General features: G+C 38.8%; 1 protein-coding gene across 10 annotated transcripts in view; it reads left to right on the top strand.

Annotated features, from left to right (window-relative positions):
- Window positions 1–22078, top strand: part of SBF2 (SET binding factor 2) — a 544825-nt gene that overhangs the window by 484476 nt on the left and 38271 nt on the right. For 5 of the 10 annotated variants that reach the window (XM_063728148.1, XM_054524676.2, XM_054524670.2 and 2 more), the window contains 5 exons: window positions 6064–6260; window positions 8978–9118; window positions 10172–10267; window positions 18994–19068; window positions 21274–21458. In XM_063728148.1, coding sequence (XP_063584218.1) covers window positions 6064–6260; window positions 8978–9118; window positions 10172–10267; window positions 18994–19068; window positions 21274–21458 — 694 coding nt within the window. The remainder of the gene's footprint in view (window positions 1–6063; window positions 6261–8977; window positions 9119–10171; window positions 10268–18993; window positions 19069–21273; window positions 21459–22078) is intronic. The other 5 variants (XM_054524672.2, XM_024254863.3, XM_054524675.2 and 2 more) reach the window with 3 other exon arrangements.

A 22078-nucleotide genomic window follows, 5' to 3' on the forward strand; every position in this document is an offset into this window, starting at 1 on the left:
AAAATTGACACTCTGAGTATGCAGTAATTTTTCTGGAATTCTCTGTCATTCTAACTAAATTTTCTCTGAAGATGAGTCATGTTGTCAGGGTGTGATGTCCTGCTGTTTGGAAAGTTTGCTATCAAAATTATGCCAGCCATTGAGAAAACAGACTCATTTATCATTCCAATCTGTCAGAAGTCAAATAAAATTTTAATAGATGACTTATTAGAACACTGGTTATAAAGCATTTATGATGGTAAAAAGTAATATATATCCATTAAGTTATTAGCAGGAAGGAAATGGAATAATAAAAAATAATCCAAAAGAAGGCAAGAAAGGAAAAAAAAGGGGACATAGAACAAATGGAATAAATAACAAGTAGTAAGATGGTAGATTTAAATTCAAATATATCCATAATTGCATTAATTATTAATTGACAAATGTTCCAATTCAAAGAAAGAGATCAGGGTTTGCTTTAAAAAAAAAAAAAAAGTGGCTGGGCACAGTGGCTCACGCCTGTAGTCCCACCACTTTGGGAGGCCAAGGCGGGCAGATCACGAGGTCAAGAGATGGAGACCATCCTGGCCAACATGGTGAAACCCTGTGTCTACTAAAAATACAAAAATTAGCTGGGCATGGTGGCGTGCGCCTGTAGTCCCAGCTACTCGGGAGGCTGAGGCAGGAGAATCACTTGAACCCTGGAGGCGGAGGTTACGGTGAGCCAAGATCACGCCACTGCACTCCAGCCTGGTGACAGAGCAACACTCCGTCTCCAAAAAAAAAGCTTTCTGCTGCTTTTAAGGGACAAATCTAATATACAAGTATATAAAAAGGTAGAAAGTAAAAGGATAGAAAAAATATACCATGCAAAACTACCTTTAAAAAAAGTTGTTGTCACTATATGAATATCAAAGTAGACTTTAAAAGCAATAAGAAAGGGTGGTTGATAATGACAAAAGGTTTATTTTACCCACAGCAATTCATTAAGACCAAGTGGAGTTTATTATAGGAATAGAGTACTGGTTTCACATCTGAAAATCAGTCAGTGTAATTTACCACATTAACAGAATTAAAAAGAAGTTTATTATATAAAGATAAGCATTTTGCAAATGCAAAGTACGCTTATGAGTTTTATTTATGTAAATTTATTTATGTAAATTCTGTATTTTTTGTCACATTTGTGATTTTTAGAAAAAAGCTCTCAGCAAAATAGAGTAAGAATGAGCTCCCCATGAGTAGTGCCCTGAAGGCCTCAGAGGAGTCTACAGTGGAACAGTGGGTAGCTCCTTAATCTTCTGTCTTAAAAATCCTACACAGGAAATTACTTATCTTAGAAATAAATAAAATATTAAAAGCTTTTTCTCTGAAATCTGGACAAGGATGCCCATTATCACCATTTCTATTCAGTGTTGTACTAGAGGTCTTAGGCAGTGTAAAGAGACTAGAAAAGTAATAAAAGGTATAAAGATTGAAAAGAAAGAAATAAAACTGCCATTACTCACAGATGACCACAATGCACATGTAGAAAATCTGTAGGAATCTGCCGATAAACTTTTAAAATTATTAAGTGGATTTAGTACAAGGTCACTGATAAGGTCACTAGTACAAGGTCATTTACAATAATTAGTCATATATATACTAAAAACATTATTACAAAATGAAATTTTCAAAAAGTGATGCTATTTTGGTACTATTCCTACTATTTACAGTAGCACTAAAAAACATTACTTAGGGATGAATCTAATAACCAGTGTAAGACCTTTATATGGAATACTTAAAACAATATTGAAGATCATTGAAAAGATAAATAAGTAGATATTTCAGGTTCTTAGATTAGAATATTCAATATTCTAAAACTGAATTTCCTGAAATTGTTCTATAGAATCAGTCCCAATCTCAGCAAAATGTTAATGGAAATTGAAAAGGCAATTCTAAGAGTTACATAAAAATGTGGAAGACAGAGAAGCCAAGATAGTCTTACAGAATAATACTATAGGATGTCAAGACTTTTTATGAAGCTACAGTAATTAAGACAGTATAGGACTGACACAAGAATGGACAAATGGACCAGTGTAGCAAAACAGGGAACATATTAAACAGAAACACCCCAACATATGTGGATACTTGATTTAAGATAAAAATAACAATTAAGAGCAGTGGGTAGAAGATGTTTTTTCAATAAAGGCTGCTGGGAAAAATTAATCTTGACCTATTCCCATTGACCTATAGATCTATATGTAAAAGGTTAAAACAATAAAACAATAGGTTTGTTATTAAGGTTAAAACAAATAAGCTTAAAACAATAAAGCTTCTAGAAGATAAGAGAATGTCTTCATGACCTTGAGGTATAGGGAAAGATTTCTTGGCATGGGAAAAACTATCTATAAAGTAAAAAATTGATAAATTTAGAACTTCTGTACATCAGGAGATATCATCAAGAGAGTAAAAAGGACTATAAATTGGTTAAATAACTTTGGAAAGTTGTCTAATGCTGTCTAAACATTTAAACATCTACTGAACATATTCATAACCTAATTCCTAGAAATTCTCCTCTTAGGTGGAGTAGAATTTCTAACAGAAATACATATGTGCTCCCAAAAGACATCTACAAGAATGTTCATGGCAACATTCTTAATAATTAAAAAAACTAGAAACTACTCAAAATCAACAAGAGAATAGATAAACGGTATTGTACTCACACAGTGAAATACAGTAATGAAAATGAACAAACTACACGTGAGTACAGTAACACGGATGGATCTCATAAACGTAATATTGAGCAAAAGAAGCCAAACATGAAAGAATAAACTCTGTTGATTCCCTTTATCTAGAATTCAAGAAGAAGCAAAACTCATCCACATTGTTAGCAGTCAGGATAGTAGTAATCTTTTTTTTTTTTTTTTGAGACAAGGTCTTGCTCTGTCTCCCAGGCTGGAGTGCAGTGATGTGATTCCAACTCACTGCAGCCTCAACCTCCCTGGCTCAGGCAATCCTTCCACCTCAGCCTTCTGAGTAGCTGGGACTAGGCACATGCCACCAAACCTGGCTAATTTTATTTTCATTTTATTTATTTATTTTTGTAGAGAAGAGGTCTCACTATGTTGCCCAGGCTGGTCTCGAACTCCTAGGATCAAGCAATCCTCCCAGCTGGGCCTCCCAAAGTGCTGGGATTACAGGTGTAAGCCACCATGCCAGGCAGGATAGTGGTAATCTTTAAGAAAGAGGAAGAAATAGTGACTGGGAGGAAATACTAGATCTTGGATGCTTGTAGTGGTCCATTTCTTGACCTAGGTGGTAATGATATCACCTAGGTTTGGAGCATTTGTATGTGAATTATGCTTGAATTAAAAAGTTTCCACAACAGCTTCTGAAGCCTAGTCTACCTCTTGAGAGTTAACTGTGGAGCCCAGAGCTGAAGGCTCTGAGTAGTGGGTTAGGATGGGTGGCAGGGAAATTGATATCTTTCATTACGAAATGAGACTGGTACTGAGAGTAGCTTCTCTTGGTCTTTAGGCTTCACACAGTTTGCCCCAGCACTAGGGGCTATCCAGCTGTCATGCAAGCCCATGTCAGGAAGCAGGAAAGAGCCATAGATATTGTATGTAACAGAGGATGGTCTGTGTGTGGTACTCATTCACAGTGGAAGGAGATGGCTCACTACAGGGGGCAGGGAGTGAAGGAGTGTGCTCGTTCTTTACCAATTATTGAAGTAGCTCCTGGAGCCATTAAACATTATTCCCCTATCTAATACACATTGTATCTTGAAGCAAGTTGGGAAAAACTGATATTCAAGTGGAGATAGAGGGTCCTAATTATGGAACTGCCTTTTCAGTCTTCATGAGTGATTATGTCTATAGCTTGGTCTTTTCATCAGTTTGTGGTATTACAAAAATTCAGGCCACAGCTTCCTAGAGCACCAAAGCCCTAGGCTTTCAGAATGCTTCCAAGGTATCATTGGTTAAGTATGGAAAGTTAATTTGGCATTCAGTAAAGTAGTTGAAGGTTATGATTTATGTGACCATAAACTAGATTTCCTTTCCCTCAGCACTGGTTCTTATCAAGATAAGGGATAAGAAGTTCTGGAAATGGATAGTGGTGGTAGTTGTACAACACTGGGAATGTACTAAATGCCACTGGTTTGTACACATAAAAAAGGATAGCATGAATCCCAGCACTTTGGGAGGCCAAGGCAGGCATATCACCTAAGGTCAGGAGTCTGAGACCAGCCTGACCAACATGGAGAAACCCCATCTCTACTAAAAATACAAAATTAGCCGGGTGTGGTGGCACATGTCTGTAATCCCAGCTACTCAGGAGGCTGAGGCAGGAGAATTGCTTGAACCCGGGAGGTGAAGGTTGCAGCGAGCCGAGATCGCGCCATTGCACTCCAGCCTAGGCAACAAGATCGAAACTATGTCTCAAAAAATAAATAAAAAATCAATTAAAAAGGATACCATGGGCCGGGCGCAGTGGCTCACGCCTGTAATCCCAGCACTTTGGGAGGCCGAGGCAGGCGGATCACCTGAGGTTGAGAGTTCGAGACAGCCTGACCAACATGGAGAAACCCTGTCTCTGCTAAAAATACAAAATTAGCCAGGCGTGGTGGCACATGCCTGTAATCCCAGCTACTCAGGAGGCTGAGGCAGGAGAATTGCTTGAACCCGGGAGGTGAAGGTTGCAGTGAGCCGAGATCGCGCCATTGCACTCCAGCCTGGGCGACAGAGTGAAACTTCGTCTCAAACAAAAAAAAGGATAGCATGGTAAATTTTATGTTAGGTATATTTTACCAAAATTTAAAAATCACCAGCTGGGCACAGTGGCTCATGCCTGTAATCCCAGCACTTTGGGCAGATCACGAGGTCAGGAGATCGAGACGATCCTGGCTAACACAGTGAAACCACATCTCTATTAAAAATACAAAAAATTAGCCGAGCATGGTGGCGGGTGCTTGTAGTCCTAGCTACTCGAGAGGGTGAGGCAGGAGAATGACGTGAACCTGGGAGGCGGAGCTTGCAGTGGGCCGAGATTGTGCCACTGCACTGCAGCCTGGGCGACAGAGCGAGACTACATCTCAAAAAAAAAAAAATCACCAAAAAAACGATATAGGATTAGTGGTTAGGAGGTTATAAATATAAAATCTGTTTAGTGTAATATTTCTAATTAAACTAAAAAAAACAAATGATTCTGAAACCTGCCTATCTTCTTGCATTTATTAATCTGTATGTACTCTTACATGTTATTTTCCCAGCATCATATCCTGTAACTTTATAAGCTAATCTGTTAAAATAAGTATCAACATGTAGTGTTATTAACTATTTAAACTCATTTGACATTTGAACATATTGTTCTCATGCCAAAAATAATTTGGTTTTTGTTTTTAAGCCTTTCACCATCTCAGGCAGTCTAATATCGGCATGCTGTATTCTCTAATGTCATCTCAGTGATCTATGAATTGTTTACAATTTGACTTGTCATACTCATAAAGTTGACATTAATCCGGTAATCTTACAATCTATTTCAAGTTGTGGAAAAGTAATGTATAAGGCAAGGTAAATAGTTCAACAGAGGCCTTTTAAAGAATTCTACATAATATTTTTATTTTCTAAGTGTATTCAGCAGAAGTCTGCAATATCAGTGAAGGGGGCTCTTTTCAAAAAAGACTACAGATCAGTGGATGAGTTAGCTATTTTCACCATCTAGGGATTTTCTTCTCAATCCCTGAAGAATTCAGGAGTTGAAACTAAGTTCCGTATTTGAAATATGTTGGCCAGGCACAATGGCTCGGGCACATAATCCCAGCACTTTGGGAGGCTGAGGAAAGAGGATCGCTTGAACCCAAAAATTTGAGACCAGCCTGTACCACAAAGTGAGACCCTGTCTCTACAAAAATAAAAATAAAATTAAAAAAGAAAAGAAATATATCTTACCCTTCAACTAATATGTTTCTGAATCTTAGAAAATTACTATATTAGTATTCAATTTCTTATATTCTCTCTCTCCCTCTTCTCTCATTTCTGTCCCCTTTTCTTCCCCTCTGTTCCTTCCCCCAATCATTCTCTTCTCCCTTCTATGTCTCTGAAGCTATCCTGGCCTTTTAGTCGTACCTCAAGCTGTACAGGACAGTAGTTTACCAAGAGTAGCTCGCTGCTATCGACACAATCGCCTGCCTGTTGTATGTTGGAAGAACTCAAGAAGTGGTACTCTGCTCCTCCGATCTGGAGGATTCCATGGGAAGGGAGTCGTTGGTCTTTTCAAATCTCAGAACTCCCCTCAGGCCGGTAAGCATCTCTCTATAACACAATTACCACCCGTTCACATAAGGACAGTACTAAAAATAAAGGAAGTAAAATCTGGGAATGGTGCTTTTTCATCAAGTCTTGTCTCACACACAAACTTTTCCACTTTGCACAGCTTAAACAAGAACTATACTTGATAGTGTGAGGCTCCACATTGAATTTGACATCTTAATATGTCTGGTCTGTACTTGGATTTTAATAGAAATTAATATAATAAAGTCTTTGGTCCTAGGCAATTTTCATTCCAGCAAACCAGAGTATTCACAGATGGAAACTAGGTTATACCAATCTTTTTTCTTTCTCCTGGGAAGCATCCAAATACATTTAACAGCTTCAGAGGCAAGACGAGATTCTGTGCCATGTGATATGAGATATCCATCCTCACTCTTACAAGTCATATGCACACACAAGACAGCAAACTAATGACCACAAATGCTGCTTCAGGAGCTTTCAAGCAAAGAAGTTTTTAGGAAGCTAGTGAAATAATAAGTACAGCTGTCCCATATTCTGTGAATACTTGTGAGTACCATGTCTGAGGTCTTGAAGTCAGGAACTGTATTTTGCTGACCTTTCTCATAGCTTCTGCCTCATAACAGATGCTCAAAAAAAATGAAACAGTAGGCCACTAAGATATCAGATCCAATTTAGGGATGGCTGCATTCTTCCACCTTTGGAAATGAAGTAAACTCAGAATCTGTGATTCACTGGGTACAACCATGTGCTTTTTGAAAGTCAGCCAATGTTTTGATCATTAGGTTGGCTGAGGGCAGCCTTCCACCTGCCTTGGAGTCTCACTGCTGGTGTAATTGAAGGCAATTGGCTTTTTACCGTTTCTCCTCTGAAACACTGTGTGCTCCCAAGCCACCTGGTGGGTATGTTAGAACATAAGAAGGGGCCAGGTGCAATGGGTCATGCCTGTAGTCCCAGCTACTTGGAAGGCCAAGGTGGGAGGATTGCTTGTGCCCAGGAGTTCAAGACCAGCCTGGGCAACATTGCAAAACCCCATATCTATAAAAAAAAATACAAAAATTAGCCAGGCGTGGTGGCAGGCGCCTGAGTCCCAGCTATTCAGGAGGCTGAGGTGGGAGAATCACTTGAGCCCATGAGGTAAAGGCTATAGTGAGCCAAGATTGCACCACTGCACTCCACCCTGAGTGAAAGAATAAGACCCTGTCTCAAAAAAATGAAATAAAATAATAATAAAATAGAACACAAGCATACGTAAGTTATGTAAAATGAGTGAATGATTTTAGGAGCACCGATAAGCATATCACTAAGCTTTTAGTTGGAAAACAGTTGAAACTTATTCCACTGGTTGCTGATTTTTTTAAATCTAATTTAAATTTACTATATTTCATATTCAACTTCCACATTTACTCACAACTAATATCTTTGGGGTTTTTTGTATTTTGTTTTTTTGTTTGTTTGTTTTGGTTTTTTTGGTTTTTTTTTTTTTTTTTTGAGATGGTGTCTTGCTCTGTCGCTCAGGCTGGAGTGCAATGGCGCGATCTTCGCTCACTGCAACCTCTGCCTCCCAGGTTCAAGCAATTCTCCTGCCTCAGCCTCCCAAGTAGCTGGGATTACAGGTGCCCGCCACTATACTCGGCTAATTTTTGTATTTTTAGTAGAGATGGGGTTTCACCATGTTAGTCAGGCTGGTCTCGAACTCCTGACCTCAGGTGATCTGCCCGCCTCAGCCTCTCTAAGTGCTGGGATTACAGACGTGAACCACTGCACCCAGCTGACAACTAATACCTTTGAAATTGCAATGCATCTTACAATTGATGTGATCAGAAAGAATAGTGTCATAGTTTAAATGGCAATTTTTTAATTGATAAGCAGTTTTTATTGTTAGGCAATAAAATAACAGTGTGTCTTAGAATTGATGACATATTAAAGTTGATAAAATACAATAATGCTAATTATTTATTTTCTATTCAGGTTGTAAGAAAATTTATGAATATCTGTTGTCCTTGTAGTGAGTCCATCCCCTATCCTCTTTAAACTGTCTGGGCCAATTTCAGTGATTCTGTTTTGGTTCACCCAAACCAGGCTTATATGCCCATCAACCCAGAATTGCTCTCACAATTGTGTATACTGTTTGCTCCTCATTTAGAAGGAGCAGGGATTGGCAGTAGTTCTCCTATCTTCTCCCCATCTTCTTCCACTCTTCCCTGTACAAATCTTTACAGGCTCATGTCCCCTGGTTGGTCTATGTGGCAGAATTGAAATAAAGTTACTGGTATTGGAAAGTTCTTAACTCTACCCCTTCTGGGATGTCAAAGGAACCTACTCCCAAGCAATAACCTAGTCAGGATGGTTGGGGGATATCATCAAGGAGTTGTTCGTGAATCTTCATTTTGAGTTGCTTGGATAGTGAGAAGCTATGCCCTGTGCTTTCAAGCCCAATCTATGCTTGGAAGGATAACCCTGTGCTGGTTTTCCAGACCTGGGCTCTTTCTGGAAGGATAATGAGGCAATCATTAAGTAGGTGTGGTAAAACCAGCATTACAATGGAGGATTAGCCATTTAATAGACTGGCAATTTAAGTGGGGCTGGTTTCTATATTTGGGTGTGGTAACTTGTAGACTATATAGAGAAAAATAAGCATAGATAGATAGATAGATAGATAGATAGATAGATAGATACTTGTTAACACAGAGACAGTTTATTTTATTCAATATATTTTCCTTTTATAGCTCCTACCTCCTCTTTAGAATCTTCCAGTAGCATAGAACAAGAGAAATACTTGCAAGCCTTACTGAATGCTGTTTCTGTCCATCAGAAACTCAGAGGCAACAGCACTCTTACTGTCAGGCCAGCCTTTGCTCTATCTCCAGGTAAGATTTGATAATACTTTTCTTCTTGACAGCTTCTAATGAAAGGTCAGTTCTGTTCCTAGGGTTATTTGTACTGTTATTTGTTATTTGTCCTGTTCCTTCACCAAGACTTCTTAAAAGTTTTACCCTGAAGGGTTATAAGTTTAATTCCTTTTACTTAGAAATCTACCACTATTAATGTCTAGTAAATAGTAACTAAACTTAGAGATTCAGTTTTTTCTTTTTGTTTGTTTGTTTTTTTAAGAGACGGGGTCTCACTGTGTTGCCCAGTCTGGTCTCGAACTTCTGGGCTCAAGCAGTCTTCCCGCCTCAGCCTTCCAAAGTACTGAGATTACAGGTGTGAGGTGTGAGCCACCACACCCAGCTCAGTTATTTCCTTTTCAAAAGAGTAATTGGAGAGGAAGTGGGAAATATAAATAAAGTCACCCTTTATTCCCATATTTATCTTTCATAGAGTTTAAAATATTATTATGACATGGAATATGTAAGTGGAACATGTTTGTTAAATGTGTATTTATTAAAATCATCATTTATAAGTTTGAAATTCCCAAAATATCTGCAGCCTATTATGATTTTCAGTACAGTTTGTTTTCACTGGATTTGGATGAAGCCATTAAGACTTGTACTAATATTCTGTTTCAGTTATCATGTGATGGAACCCCAAAGGGTTCATGTAGAGGTAACCCTAATGTATTAGACACAGGAGCATGTGACTTGAGAAGTTGGTCTCTTTGGCTTAATCAGCTATTTGAATTAGCTCAACATAAGCAGAAAGTGGCTTTTCTTGTAAAGTAACACCATGCATGCCTTGCTCCATTTATCATTAAATTCTCTGATTGCACTTGCCAAACCTAACTCTCTATAATCTTGCAAATGTATGTTATCTCTGATTAATAATAACATTGCCTTGTTATCTCTAATAAAGCTTTGGGTACTTAAAAGTACAATGTTTGGCAGCAGTTAAACATGCTACACATGAAGATAACTTTTTGTCATTTGAGTAATGTTAACCCAAACAACATGGTTTTTGTTCTTCTTTTTGGCTGACTTTAGGGACTGAAAGGAGGACTTCAAGAATGTCCACTGTGCTTAAGCAGGTAGTGCCAGGACATTTGGATGTAAACCCATCCAATAGCTTTGCTCAAGGAGGTTAGTAAGATTGATTTTATAACTGAGCACTGATGCAAGCTTAAAAGCAGAAAGCATTTTTCTAGATAGTTGATATTTTAAATCAATTAATTATGGTTCAAATTGTTCTTAATTACCCTCTTCTGAATGAATGGTCAAATGTATTATTAGCATGATGACAGATGAGCTTAGCCTTGTGGGACAAGAAATATAATAATTGCTGATGTCATATATATTGATAAGTTTGGGAGCATTAGGAGGTAAGGGGAGCATGTCTAAATGATGAGTCAGCCCTGGGAGTACTCCATGATACTCCAGATTTGCAGGGCAGAAAGACCGATCAATCACAGAAGTATAGATAGTTAAGAAGTGATTCCAGATCCAAGGAACTCCAAATCCTGTTATTTTTGCTCCTGTCCTCTGAAATACTGGTTTGGAGGATAAGACATCATGATATCCAGGTAGCTGCTGACATGAGGAAATAGAGAAAGGCTAAGTATTCATTCTTTTAAGCTCCAAAAGGTCATCCACTTTGTTCTCTGGAAGTTTATGTGAGATTCTTTCACTCTGCAGAGGAAATTCCAGACCAGATTTTTTTTTTTTTTTAAGACAGAGTCTTACTTTGTTGCCCAGGCTGGAGTGCAGTAGAACTGTCATAGCTAACTAACTGCAGCCTCCAACTCCTGGGCTTGAGCAATCCTCCTGCCTCAAGCTCCCAGGGAGCTAAGACTACAGGTGTGTGCCACCACTCCCAGCTAAATTTTTAAAATATTTTTTGGGACAGAGTCTTACTATGTTGCCTAGGCTGGTCTTGAACTCCTGGCCTGAAGCAGTCCTCCCACCTGGGCTTCCCAAAGTGCTAGGATTACAGGCGTGAGAAAGCACCTGGCCCCAGATATCTCAACTGTGAAGTCCCACTGTCTCACAATGGAGTCACAGAATCTTAGACTCTTCCTCTCACCCCCATATAATGATGAATTCCCTTAAAAAGATGCTAAGTAGGCTGGGCGCAGTGGCTCACACCTATAATCCCAGCACTTTGGGAGGCTGAGGTAAGCAGATCACCTGAGGTCAGGAATTCCAGACCAGCCTGGCCAACATGGTGAAACCCTGTCTCTACTAAAAATACTAAAATTAGCCAGGCATGGTGGTGCACACCTGTAGTCTCAGCTACTCAGGAGGCTGAGGCAGGAGAATCAGTTGAACCCAGGAGGCAGAGGTTGCATAGAGCCGAGATCGTACCATTGCTGGGCAACAAGAGCAAAACAAGATCCGAGATCACTCCAGCCTGAGCAACAAGAGCAAAACTCCATTTCAAAAAAAAAAAAAAAAGAAAGTATATATATATATATACACACACACACACACATATATACACACTACACACTAAGTAAGTAATCTTGTTTCTGCTTGAACATCATCAGTAATGGGAAACTCATTTCTTCCCCAAAATAATCCCTTACATTTGTGAGCAGCTCTATGTGTTGCTTTCTCATATTGACCACCACTTTTACTTATTGGCCCTAGCTGTGTCCTCTGAGGTTAGAAAGTAAGTGTACTCTCCCACACCTAAAACCCTTCAGGAAAAACTCTTGTCAGGCTTGCTTTCTGCAAAATTCATTTCTTACAAAAATTGACTTTTTTCCCTTTTGAAAACCATACACATCTTGGTCCTTTGGATACTTTCTTTTCTTGCCTTTAGTTAACTCTGAATATCCCCCGTTCAAATGGTTGTAGGCCGCTTACCATCCTTATCACTCTGAACACTCCACAGAATTGAACCCAGCACTCTAGGTGTTCTCACAGCCTAAAACTGCATTAGCTATGAGCAGCCCCATCACTAGGTTAACCCATGTGGAGATTAATATCATTTGAAATCCCTGTCTGCTTCACATGTGCTATTGTTCTTAAAAATATACTGGCCTTGATGGTTGCTTTTTGGACCCACTAGCCGTGTTATAACTAGGAAATTTCATGTTTTGGGATGTGGACTGGTATTTTAGACCTTTGGACCCTGATTCTGTCTACCAGTGCATTTGCTGTTTTCAAACCTTTTGTCATCCATACATTTGATCATTGTTCTCATGTGATTCTTTGTTTAAAAAAATGTTGAACAAGCCAGAGCTAAGGACAAAGACCTACAGCAAAATAATATAAACCCCTCTGAAGAAAAAGATCAATCTGTTCATCTATACTGGTTATGAGTCTTCCCACTAAAACTCACCAGGCCCACATTTCTAAATCTCTGTCAATTGTTTTAATCCACTATTTGCCAGTCTTTCAAACAATTAACTGCATCACCAAGGGTTTTATGGTTATTTTGCTGTGATTTATTATAGGAATCAGTGCTTTTTTTAAAAAAAAGTAATTACAAATAGTCCATTGATAATCCATTCCTAGAATTTGGTTCAGAATCAACATAAAGATTCTACTTTACAAAATTCACTTTTTTCCCTTTTGAAAACCATATACATCTCCTAGTGGTCACACTGGTTTTTTGGATACTTTCTTTTCCTGCCTCGTCAGAACTTTCTGTAATTGCAGGATTTCCTAAGAGCTTTCAACCTTCTTGAGTCATCTTTCCAATTAGTGTGTCAGGCCTTGAAGTCGTTGTATTAGTTTCCTAGGGCTACCATAACAGAGTGCCACAAATTGGGTGGCTTAAACAACTATGTCTCATGGTTCTGGAAGCTGGAAGTCCAAGATCAGGGTGTCAGGGCGGGGTTGGTTCCTTCTGAGGGCTGTGAGGAAGAATCTGTTCCATGCCTTTCTCCTAGCTTCTGGAGGTTTACTGGCCATCTTCGGCATTGCTTGGCTTCTAGAAGCATTACCTAAATCTCTGCCCTCATCTTCACATGGCATTCTCCCTCTGTGTCTGGCTCCAAATTTCTCCTTTTATAAGTACACCAGTCATATTGAATTAGGGCCCATTCTACTCCAGTATGGCCTCATCTTAACTAATGATATATATTCTGAGGCACTGGGGGTTAGGACTTAATATAAATTTTGGGAGGAGGACACATTTCAACCCATTACAGCCATATATATCATTTTTCTGAATTTTAGAGTACTATTATTTTAAAGTTTAAGATACACACTTCGTTCTTCTCATCATTTCTTTCTCAGTGAATTTGAACTAAAAGATGGTACAGTGATTTTTCTCCTAAGGTTCCTGGTATTTCAGTTGCTAAGCACTCTTGTCAGAATTTGGATCGAAATTGCATTTCCCCTTACTGCTTTATTTACCATATGAAAGTTTACATTGTCAGCAAGGAAAGTCAGTAATTTTTCCACTCAACTTTTAAACAATGCAACTTTCAGCAGATGTCTACTTAATTGAAGCCCTCCCGCCCCACAACCTGATCTTGTATTTTGCCATTGTACACGTCACCATATTATCCATTCCAACATTTGGCCAGGTGGCCTATAATATAAATTGTAGCTGCACAGTTGTCTCCTCCTTTTATGTTGGTACCCAAGGCTCATGGATTTTCAACAATCTCTTTTTTTTTTTTTTTTTTTTGAGATGGAGTCTTGCTCTGTCACCAGGCTGGAGTGCAGTGGCACGATCTTGATCTTGGCTCACTGCAACCTCGGACTCCCTGGTTCAAGCAGTTCTCCTGCCTCAGCCTCTCAAGTAGCTGGGATTACAGGCACGTGCCACCATGCCCAGCTAATTTTTGTGTTTTTAGCAGAGATGGGGTTTCACCATGTTGGCCAGGATAATCTCGATCTCCTGACCTCGTGATTCACCCACCTCAGCCTCCCAAATTGCTGGGATTACAGGTGTGAGCCACCCCGCCCGGCCTTAACAATCTTTTTCAACTACGTTATCTTCTTTTTTAACACTGGCCTCCAACTCTTGGCTTCTTTTATACAAGGGAGTTCCCAGTAGTGGTTATATTCTTATGACTCCATTTCTTGCTAATCCTGAAGGCACCCAGAAGGCTGTATTTACCTTTTCAGATTAAAATCTCCTATTTAACTTATGACCACTATGTGCATATCTGAGGCTATAAATATTATTTCTGACACCCTTCTCAAATACTTTCTGCTGAAAATTACTGTGAATTTGGCTTGTTTCCTTATGACAGTTTTTTACTCCTAACCAGGTGCCTGTCATTCTGGTATCTTAAGCTAAAATCCAGAAACGCAAATCTCATTCTTTTACTCCATCTCTTAACTCTTCACTCCTAAAGCCTCCAAAACCTTGTAAAGCCCCAGTGATAAACTGGACAAAGAGATACTGCTGTTCCCTGACACCTTCAACATTGTCTGTGATCTCTAGAGCTGCTTTCTGTGTTTCTTCTGATAGTGTCATTCCTTCTCAAAGTAGGAGGAATGAACTGGGGCAAGCAAGTTAAGGGTCTCAAAAGATTCTCTGTTATGTGTAATGCCAGGCAGACACACATTTAGACTGGCCAGGGCAAGACAAGGTATAGACATGCCCGTGCCTTGCAAGTAATTCATTTCCTTATACCGACTCCCAGTACAGCCTCTTCATTCTTCCAGAGTTAGGTACCACTGTGGGAGGAGCCTCCTATCATTTAATTCTTCTTATTTTTTTTTTACCCTAACCCCTAGTTCTTCCTAGCCTTTTTCTTTTTGCTCCCCTATTTTCACAATTTTTTTCATTCCTTTCATTGTCGTACAGTCTTAGTTCCAAGTTTTCTTATGTTATTTCCACTGTGTGTCTCTCCTGGTCTGATGAGCAAGGGTTAAAATTGACCTTCACCTCTTTTTCAGTCAGGGTGATCACTTTGCATTCATCATGCATGTTGGTGAGTTCCTAATGCAAGGGCTGCATCCTTTTTTACATAAGAATCACTTTAAAAGCAAGAAGTGAATAGATTTGCATTTAAGCCCAATGGGGAAGCACATATACTTACAACTTGGATAAATTTCTTTGTTGAGTAGAAAAATGCCTTGAGAAAATTAGTACTGCCTCTCAAATACCAAAATATAATAGCTGGGTATATTTGAGAAGTAGCCACTTGGAGGCAGCTTTTTAATTTTTCATCCTTTACATTTTTTCTCCATGTATTATTTTATTCTTGAAATAACCTCCAGGATATGTATTTAGAGAGGCCCAGGGAGATTAAGTGACTTGGCCAAGGCCACACAGCAAATATTAGTATAACTGGGACTAGAATTAGTTCAGTGTTGCATCGTATCAGTGCAGATATATTTACTGAATATATCTAGTGTCTTATGCACTGGGCCAGGTATAAGATCACAATGATAAATAAGGCGCCACATGTGACCTAAGCATCTCTTTTCCTTCTCCCCTTTCGTCAGAACAGAGTAGAGGAAATAACACCAGTGCTTAGGAAACACTGGTTCTTTGAACAGTAATGCATTCCTATGGGGAAAATGAACTGTGTCATATCTTCCCTGAAGCAGTCCCCTTAGCCAGTTCTTACAGATTGGGTCCAAGGTCACATGGTTCCTCAGGAAACAATACATTAAGAGTTTAGTGGCCGGGCGCAGTGGCTCACGCCTGTAATCCCAGCACTTTGGGAGGCCGAGGTGGGCAGATCACGTGGTCAGGAGATCAAGACCATCCTGGCTAACACGGTGAAACCCCATCTCTACTAAAAATACAAAAAATTAGCCGGGCGTGGTGGCAGGCACCTGTAGTCCCAACTACTTGGGAGGCTGAGGCAAGAGAATGGCGTGAACCCGGGAGGCGGAGTTTGCAGTGAGCCAAGATCGCGCCACTGCACTCCAGCCTGGGCGACAGAGCGAGACTCCGTCTCAAAAAAAAAAAAAAAAAAAAAAAAGTTTAGTTTAGTTACTTTCCAATTTAAACCATAGTCCCACTACTTACTGTGTGATTAAGCAAATTAGGAAACCTCTTAATTCTCAGTGTCTTCATCTTTAAAAAATAATATAGATTTTTAAGGTAGTTATGAGGAATAAATGAAATAATATATGTAAAACATTTAACTTAGTAACTAGCCCATAGTAGCATTTTAATAAATGTTAGTTGTCATTATTATTATAGTTATTGTTATCATTGCCATTGCCTAATACTCTGCTGAAATGGGAAGAAAGTCGACATTTGCATTTAAATTGCTTTGAGCCCTACTGATCTAAGGCAAGAGATAGAAGGCATATGCCCTAGGTCTAGCCAGTGACTTTCAAACTTGTTTGATCATGACTCACAGTAAGAAATGTATTTTATATTTATATGTATATATACCCATTCATTTTATATCACAATTCAGGTAGTACTAAGGCACATGCAAAATGTATAATGTATACACTAAAACAAAAGTTTTGTGAAACAATATTCATCCGTACCACATGCAGTGCTCATTAGTATTTTCAACTGTAATGTTTAATTTTGAAAAAAATACTGATTTGACCTATTAGAGTGATTTCCCAAGCCACTAAGGAGGATCCTGCAGTTTGGAAAAAACACAGCTTGAGACGTTTTGCTGGTGTTAAGTGCCCAGGACATCTAGAAATCATTCAGGAAATCTAAGTAGACCTCACTACCAACAACCAATGCGGTAGTCTAATTCCTTTGGTTAAAATGACTTCCAGATGGGATTAGAATTCTCAAAGCTCCCTGCGGGCCCCATATCAGTACTGGCCATTTTATCATTGCAGATTTTCTACTAATTGGCCAAAACTTGGCAGTTTTTCATTGATGAGCCTCTGTTTGGGGGAGTCCTTAATATTTTTTGTTTAATACCCCCTTTTCACTCTTTCAGTGCAAATAATTGGGTTGAAGATATAATAATGAGTCACAACAGCTCACAATGTATTGGCTTGCAAAAAGTAAATAATCAACAAATTCTTTGAGTGCCTATATTTCAGGCTCTCAGCATGGATACAAGAATAAACATGATTAGGTGCCTGCCCTCTCAAGCACATGCAAACCAAAAAGTGCCTGAGACAGGTCTCAATAAATTCAGAAGTTTATTTTGCCAAGGTTAAGGACTCGCCCTGGAGAAAGGTCTGTGCCTTTCTCCAACAATGATTTTGAGGGCTTTAATAGTTAAACGAGAAAGTGGGAGGGTATAGTAATCCACATGTTGCAAGAAAAAAGGAGCAGGTAGGGGAACAGTCAATTATGTATTCGTCTTTAAGATAAAGTGAACATACCAGTAGCTACCTGTGGATAAATTTAACCTTTTAACTGTAGCTGTTTGTTTAGGAACAAAAGGAAAAGCGGCTTCTTGTATGTCTCACCTTTCAGCCTAATTTTTTCCTTTTGGCATAGTGAACTGGAGTCCTGAGTTTTTATTTTCCTTTCACACACGCAATCTTGTAGAGTGAAAGAATATACAGATAATCATGATGCAATGTGATCAAAGTTCAAATAGAGCTCCTCAGCTTGGGAACAGTCAGGAATGCCTTTAAGAGGTGCTAATATTGTATCTGGATCTTAAGGGTTAAGTAGGAATGTGTCAGGTAAGGAAATGGGGGAAATCATTCCAGGCAATAAGACTAGCATAAGAAAGTGTGATGTGTTAAGGGAACAGTATCTCAGAATCAGGAACTACTCAAGCATCACTATCATCATCTTAGTGTCCCATATTCAATAGGAAAGTTCAAAATTTTGGCAGAAAGGAGAGCAGTCAGCCAACACAGAGGAGGCCACACAGTGTGCCTTGGCCATGTCGTCCCAAACCTTTGTTCTGTCTTGCAGTCACATTCTCTGTCTGTCATCAGCCAGCACCTCTGCAGCCCTTACTTTCTGACTTCCTTTGGCCACCAGAGCCGTCAGTGCCCTTCATTTTCTGCTTCCAAAGGAGGGAAGTGGGAGTGAAAACTCACCTGTAATGATTTTTGTTATGTCATATGTTATACAATTTTGCATTTTATAACTTAATACTACTATTAAAGATTGTAATCCTGAATAAATATAAAATCGTTTCTTCTAATTGACTTGAGCAATTTGTTTGCTTGGAAAGTGCTAAAACTGCTCACAGTTTTTGGTTTGCCATCATCATAAACCCCTTTCTTTCTGTTGGAAAAAAATATATTACTCAAATTACAAAACTATTATCTCTAATACTGCCTATCATTTTGGTGCAAGTAGGGATTTTAAGAGAAGTCATTACTTCAGTCATCACAATCTGTATTATTAGTGGTACTGGGTATTGTCACAGGATTATGAATTTTTGCTGCTCATAACTATTTATGGAAAATAAATATAATTTCCAAATGAAAAGAGAAGAAGGAAGATAGCGTGGCAATGCTTAATGCTCTACTGCAAAAACATGCCCTTAGTTATTCCAAATGGTTACTAGAGCTTCATTGTTTCCTGGTGTGATGACCTTGCTCAAAGAACAAACGTGTTGTACAACACGCAGCATTCGCCAGTCTCCTTCAATATGAGAACCAATGTATTCCTAACATTTACCCATACACACCCCAAATTCCTTAATTTTATTATATAAATTTGTTTCTGACTGAATGACAACCTTCAAAAGCTTATTCCATTTGGTATAATTTTTTAGTGGCACCTTCTGCTGTGTGCTGTCCATTTCATTGTGCTTATAGTATTTATAAACAGGTGCTGAAATTTCATTTAACAGGTACTCAATGCATCTTTTTTTTTGTGACTGTGCAGCTTTTTGTTAATTAAATCTTCTACTTTCATTATATTTACATTTTTCCCCTGCTAATTTTAAAAATTAAATAACCTATTCTTCTCTTACTCAATCTGCTCTGACATTTGCTGCTATATACATTTTATTTCTCTTTCTGTCTTTAATCTTACCTACCAGTGCATGGGTACAGAGATAAATGTTTTACTCAGTCAAATCCCAAATCTTCAGCTAAGGGAAGAGTCCATAATCAAGGTACTGTATTATGTGTCCTGATATATCACTCTCTTAAACCACCTTCATGTGAAACTACATATGTTACAAGTAATTTTTTTGCATTTGTAAAATTATATCCTTTATTCTCATCTACATTCTGAATTTCCTCTGATTCCATTTACAAAAAAATTAATAATTGCCATAATGTCTAAGAAAAACTCATAAACTACATAAAAGATTCATCCAGCCAGGCATGGTGGCTCATACCTGTAATCCCAGCACTTTGGGAGGCTGAGGCGGGCGGATCACCTGAGGTCGGGAGTTCAAGACCAGCCTGACCAAGATGGTGAAACCCCGTCTCTACTAAAAATACAAAAATTAGCCGGGCATGGTGGTGTGCACCTGTAATCCCAGCTACTTGGGAGGCTAAGGCAGGAGAAAACCCAGGAGGCAGAGGCTGTGGTGAGCCGAGATCACGCCATTGCACTCCAGCCTGGGCAACGAGTGAAACTCCGTCTCAAAGAAAGATTCGTGCATGTGAAGCTGAAATGACCAATAAAAACTTTTCTTGGGAACTGGTCTCCTGACCCCATAAATGCTTATAAAGAGAAAATAAAGAGAAAGAGAAGCAGATGTGACATTATCATGGTGACTTCTGGTCACCTAGAAACATGACTTTGATTTAATACTAGGAAAAGACTCAAACAGACTTTCTAGATCTAAAGAAGAAAACCTACTTTAGGGAGGCAGTAGGAAAGTCCTGTATCCCTGTGACCCCATCAGTGAGATAAACACCACAGTTCTAGAGGCATTTATGAGGGCCTCTTGATTTGAAGGTGATACAGTGCTAGTCAAATTTGAGAATTAGTACATGCCTTTGTGTCTGGATGTTTGATATTTAATAGTCTCACTTGCATATAGAAATCCTTGATTTTTCTAATTAATATAACTAAGGTCAGCTTATCTCATTGAGACTCTTCTAGCATTTTAGCTTGCCCTTTCTCTTAGAAGGTATCTGCTTCTGGCTGGGCATGGTGGCTCATGCCTGTAATCCCAGCACTTTGGGAGGCTGAGGCAGGCGGATCACCTGAGGTCAGGAGTTCAAGACCAGCCTGATCAACATGAAGAAACCCTGTCTCTACTAAAAATACAAATTAGCCAGGCATGGTGGTGCATGCCTGTAATCCCAGCTACTCAGGAGGCTGAGGCAGGAGAATCGATTGAACCCAGGAGGTGGAGGTTGCAATGTGCTGAGATCACGCCATTGCACACCAGCCTAGGCAACAAGAGCGAAACTCCGTCTCAAAAAAAATAAAATAAAATAAAGGTATCTGCTTCTGACTGTACATTTTATTCATTTATTTTATTTTATTTTAGAGACAGTGTCTTACTCTGTTGCCCAGTATGTAGTGCAGTGGCGCTTTCTTGGCTCACTGCAACCTCCACCTCCAGCTGTCAAGCGATCCTCCCATTTCAGCTTCCCAATACAGGCGTCTTTTTGTATTTTTTTTTTTTTTTTTTTGGTAGAGATGGGGTTCCACCATGTTGCCCAGGCTGGTTTCAAACTCCTGGGCTCAAGTGATCTGCCCACCTTGGCCTCCCAAAGTGCTAGTATTACAGGCATGAGGCACTGTGCCCATTACTACATTTATAATTTCTCATTCTTCATGGATACTGAAAAAAACTATAATATAATCTTGTTTAGAATTACATCATTTTGGCATGATATACAAATATTAATTCCAAATCCAGCTTCAGATTTTAGTAGACTTACGAAGTTTCTATTTCATATCTTTAAATGTCATGTTAAATTGACCAAATAAGCAGAAGAATGTTCCTTACTTTTTTCATGAAGCCCTGAGAAAGTGCATAACTCAGCATTTGCCTTCCTAGACTTTATTAGTACCTCCTGCCAGCATGTTTTGTTTTCAGTATCAATGTACTGTTTCTACTTATGATCTTAGTATTTACTTTTAAATCCTGAATTTACATCAAAATGTAAAATAGGATTGATTTGGGGGATTTGCTAGGTTGTTCTGACGCTAAGATTGTGTGATTTTGAAATGCTATATTGGATAATGCTTATGTTGCAGAAGTAGCAAATGACCATATGACTTATGGTTTTTATATTAATTAGCTTGCTATGACCTCTAAAACTGTAGCTCCAGAGCATGCACCTTTTTCCTTAGTTAGTGGCATTCCCACATTAGATTATCTCACTCCATGACTTTGGCTTTTGTGAAGGTGTGTGGGCAAGTCTTCGTTCTAGCACTCGCTTGATCAGCTCTCCAACATCCTTCATTGATGTTGGCGCCCGGCTGGCAGGCAAGGATCACTCGGCCTCCTTCCGTAACAGCACCTACCTACAAAACCAGCTCTTGAAACGGCAAGCAGCCCTTTACATATTTGGTGAAAAGTCGCAACTAAGGGTAAGATTTCTTTTTTCTCACTTAGAAACTTTATGGATACACTAGGGCTGTTTATAAAACCTGTATCACAAACCAGCTTTGCTAGAATTTTTTTTACAGCATGATTCTTAACCTGGAGTTAATAATCTCAAAAAATTTAGCTCTCCTTTTGTATTTATTTATATATATTAATTTTTATATAGATACATGTATATACATATGCATATTTATTAGCCATGAAAATAAATATTTATTCATAATAGTAAAAAATCAACATAAACATCAGGAATACTAGGAAGTGTACATACAAAAAAAGAAATAAGGCTTCATCAGGCTGTGTTTTCAACAGCCTTGATTCAGTTTCCACAGGAATCTGCCCATGGCAAAACAGATAGTTTTGTTATGGTAAACCTAAAACAGGCTACAGAAAGATAGAAGAATGGAGAAAGGAAGACTGTGGTACCATGTATGGAGGCAAGGCAAGGCCAAGTCTAGGTTTTCTGAGTAACACTTGTTAAAACTTCACAAGGCTATATAGAAAGAGACACATGTCCTAAGACATGTCAGAAAATTCAAAATACTGGATGCTAATCAACTTTATTCTTACTGTTAAATTATTGTGCTAAAGAGCTTCACCATGC

Source organism: Pongo abelii, chromosome 9, assembly GCF_028885655.2.
Source record: "Pongo abelii isolate AG06213 chromosome 9, NHGRI_mPonAbe1-v2.0_pri, whole genome shotgun sequence".
Classification (NCBI taxonomy): domain Eukaryota; kingdom Metazoa; phylum Chordata; class Mammalia; order Primates; family Hominidae; genus Pongo; species Pongo abelii.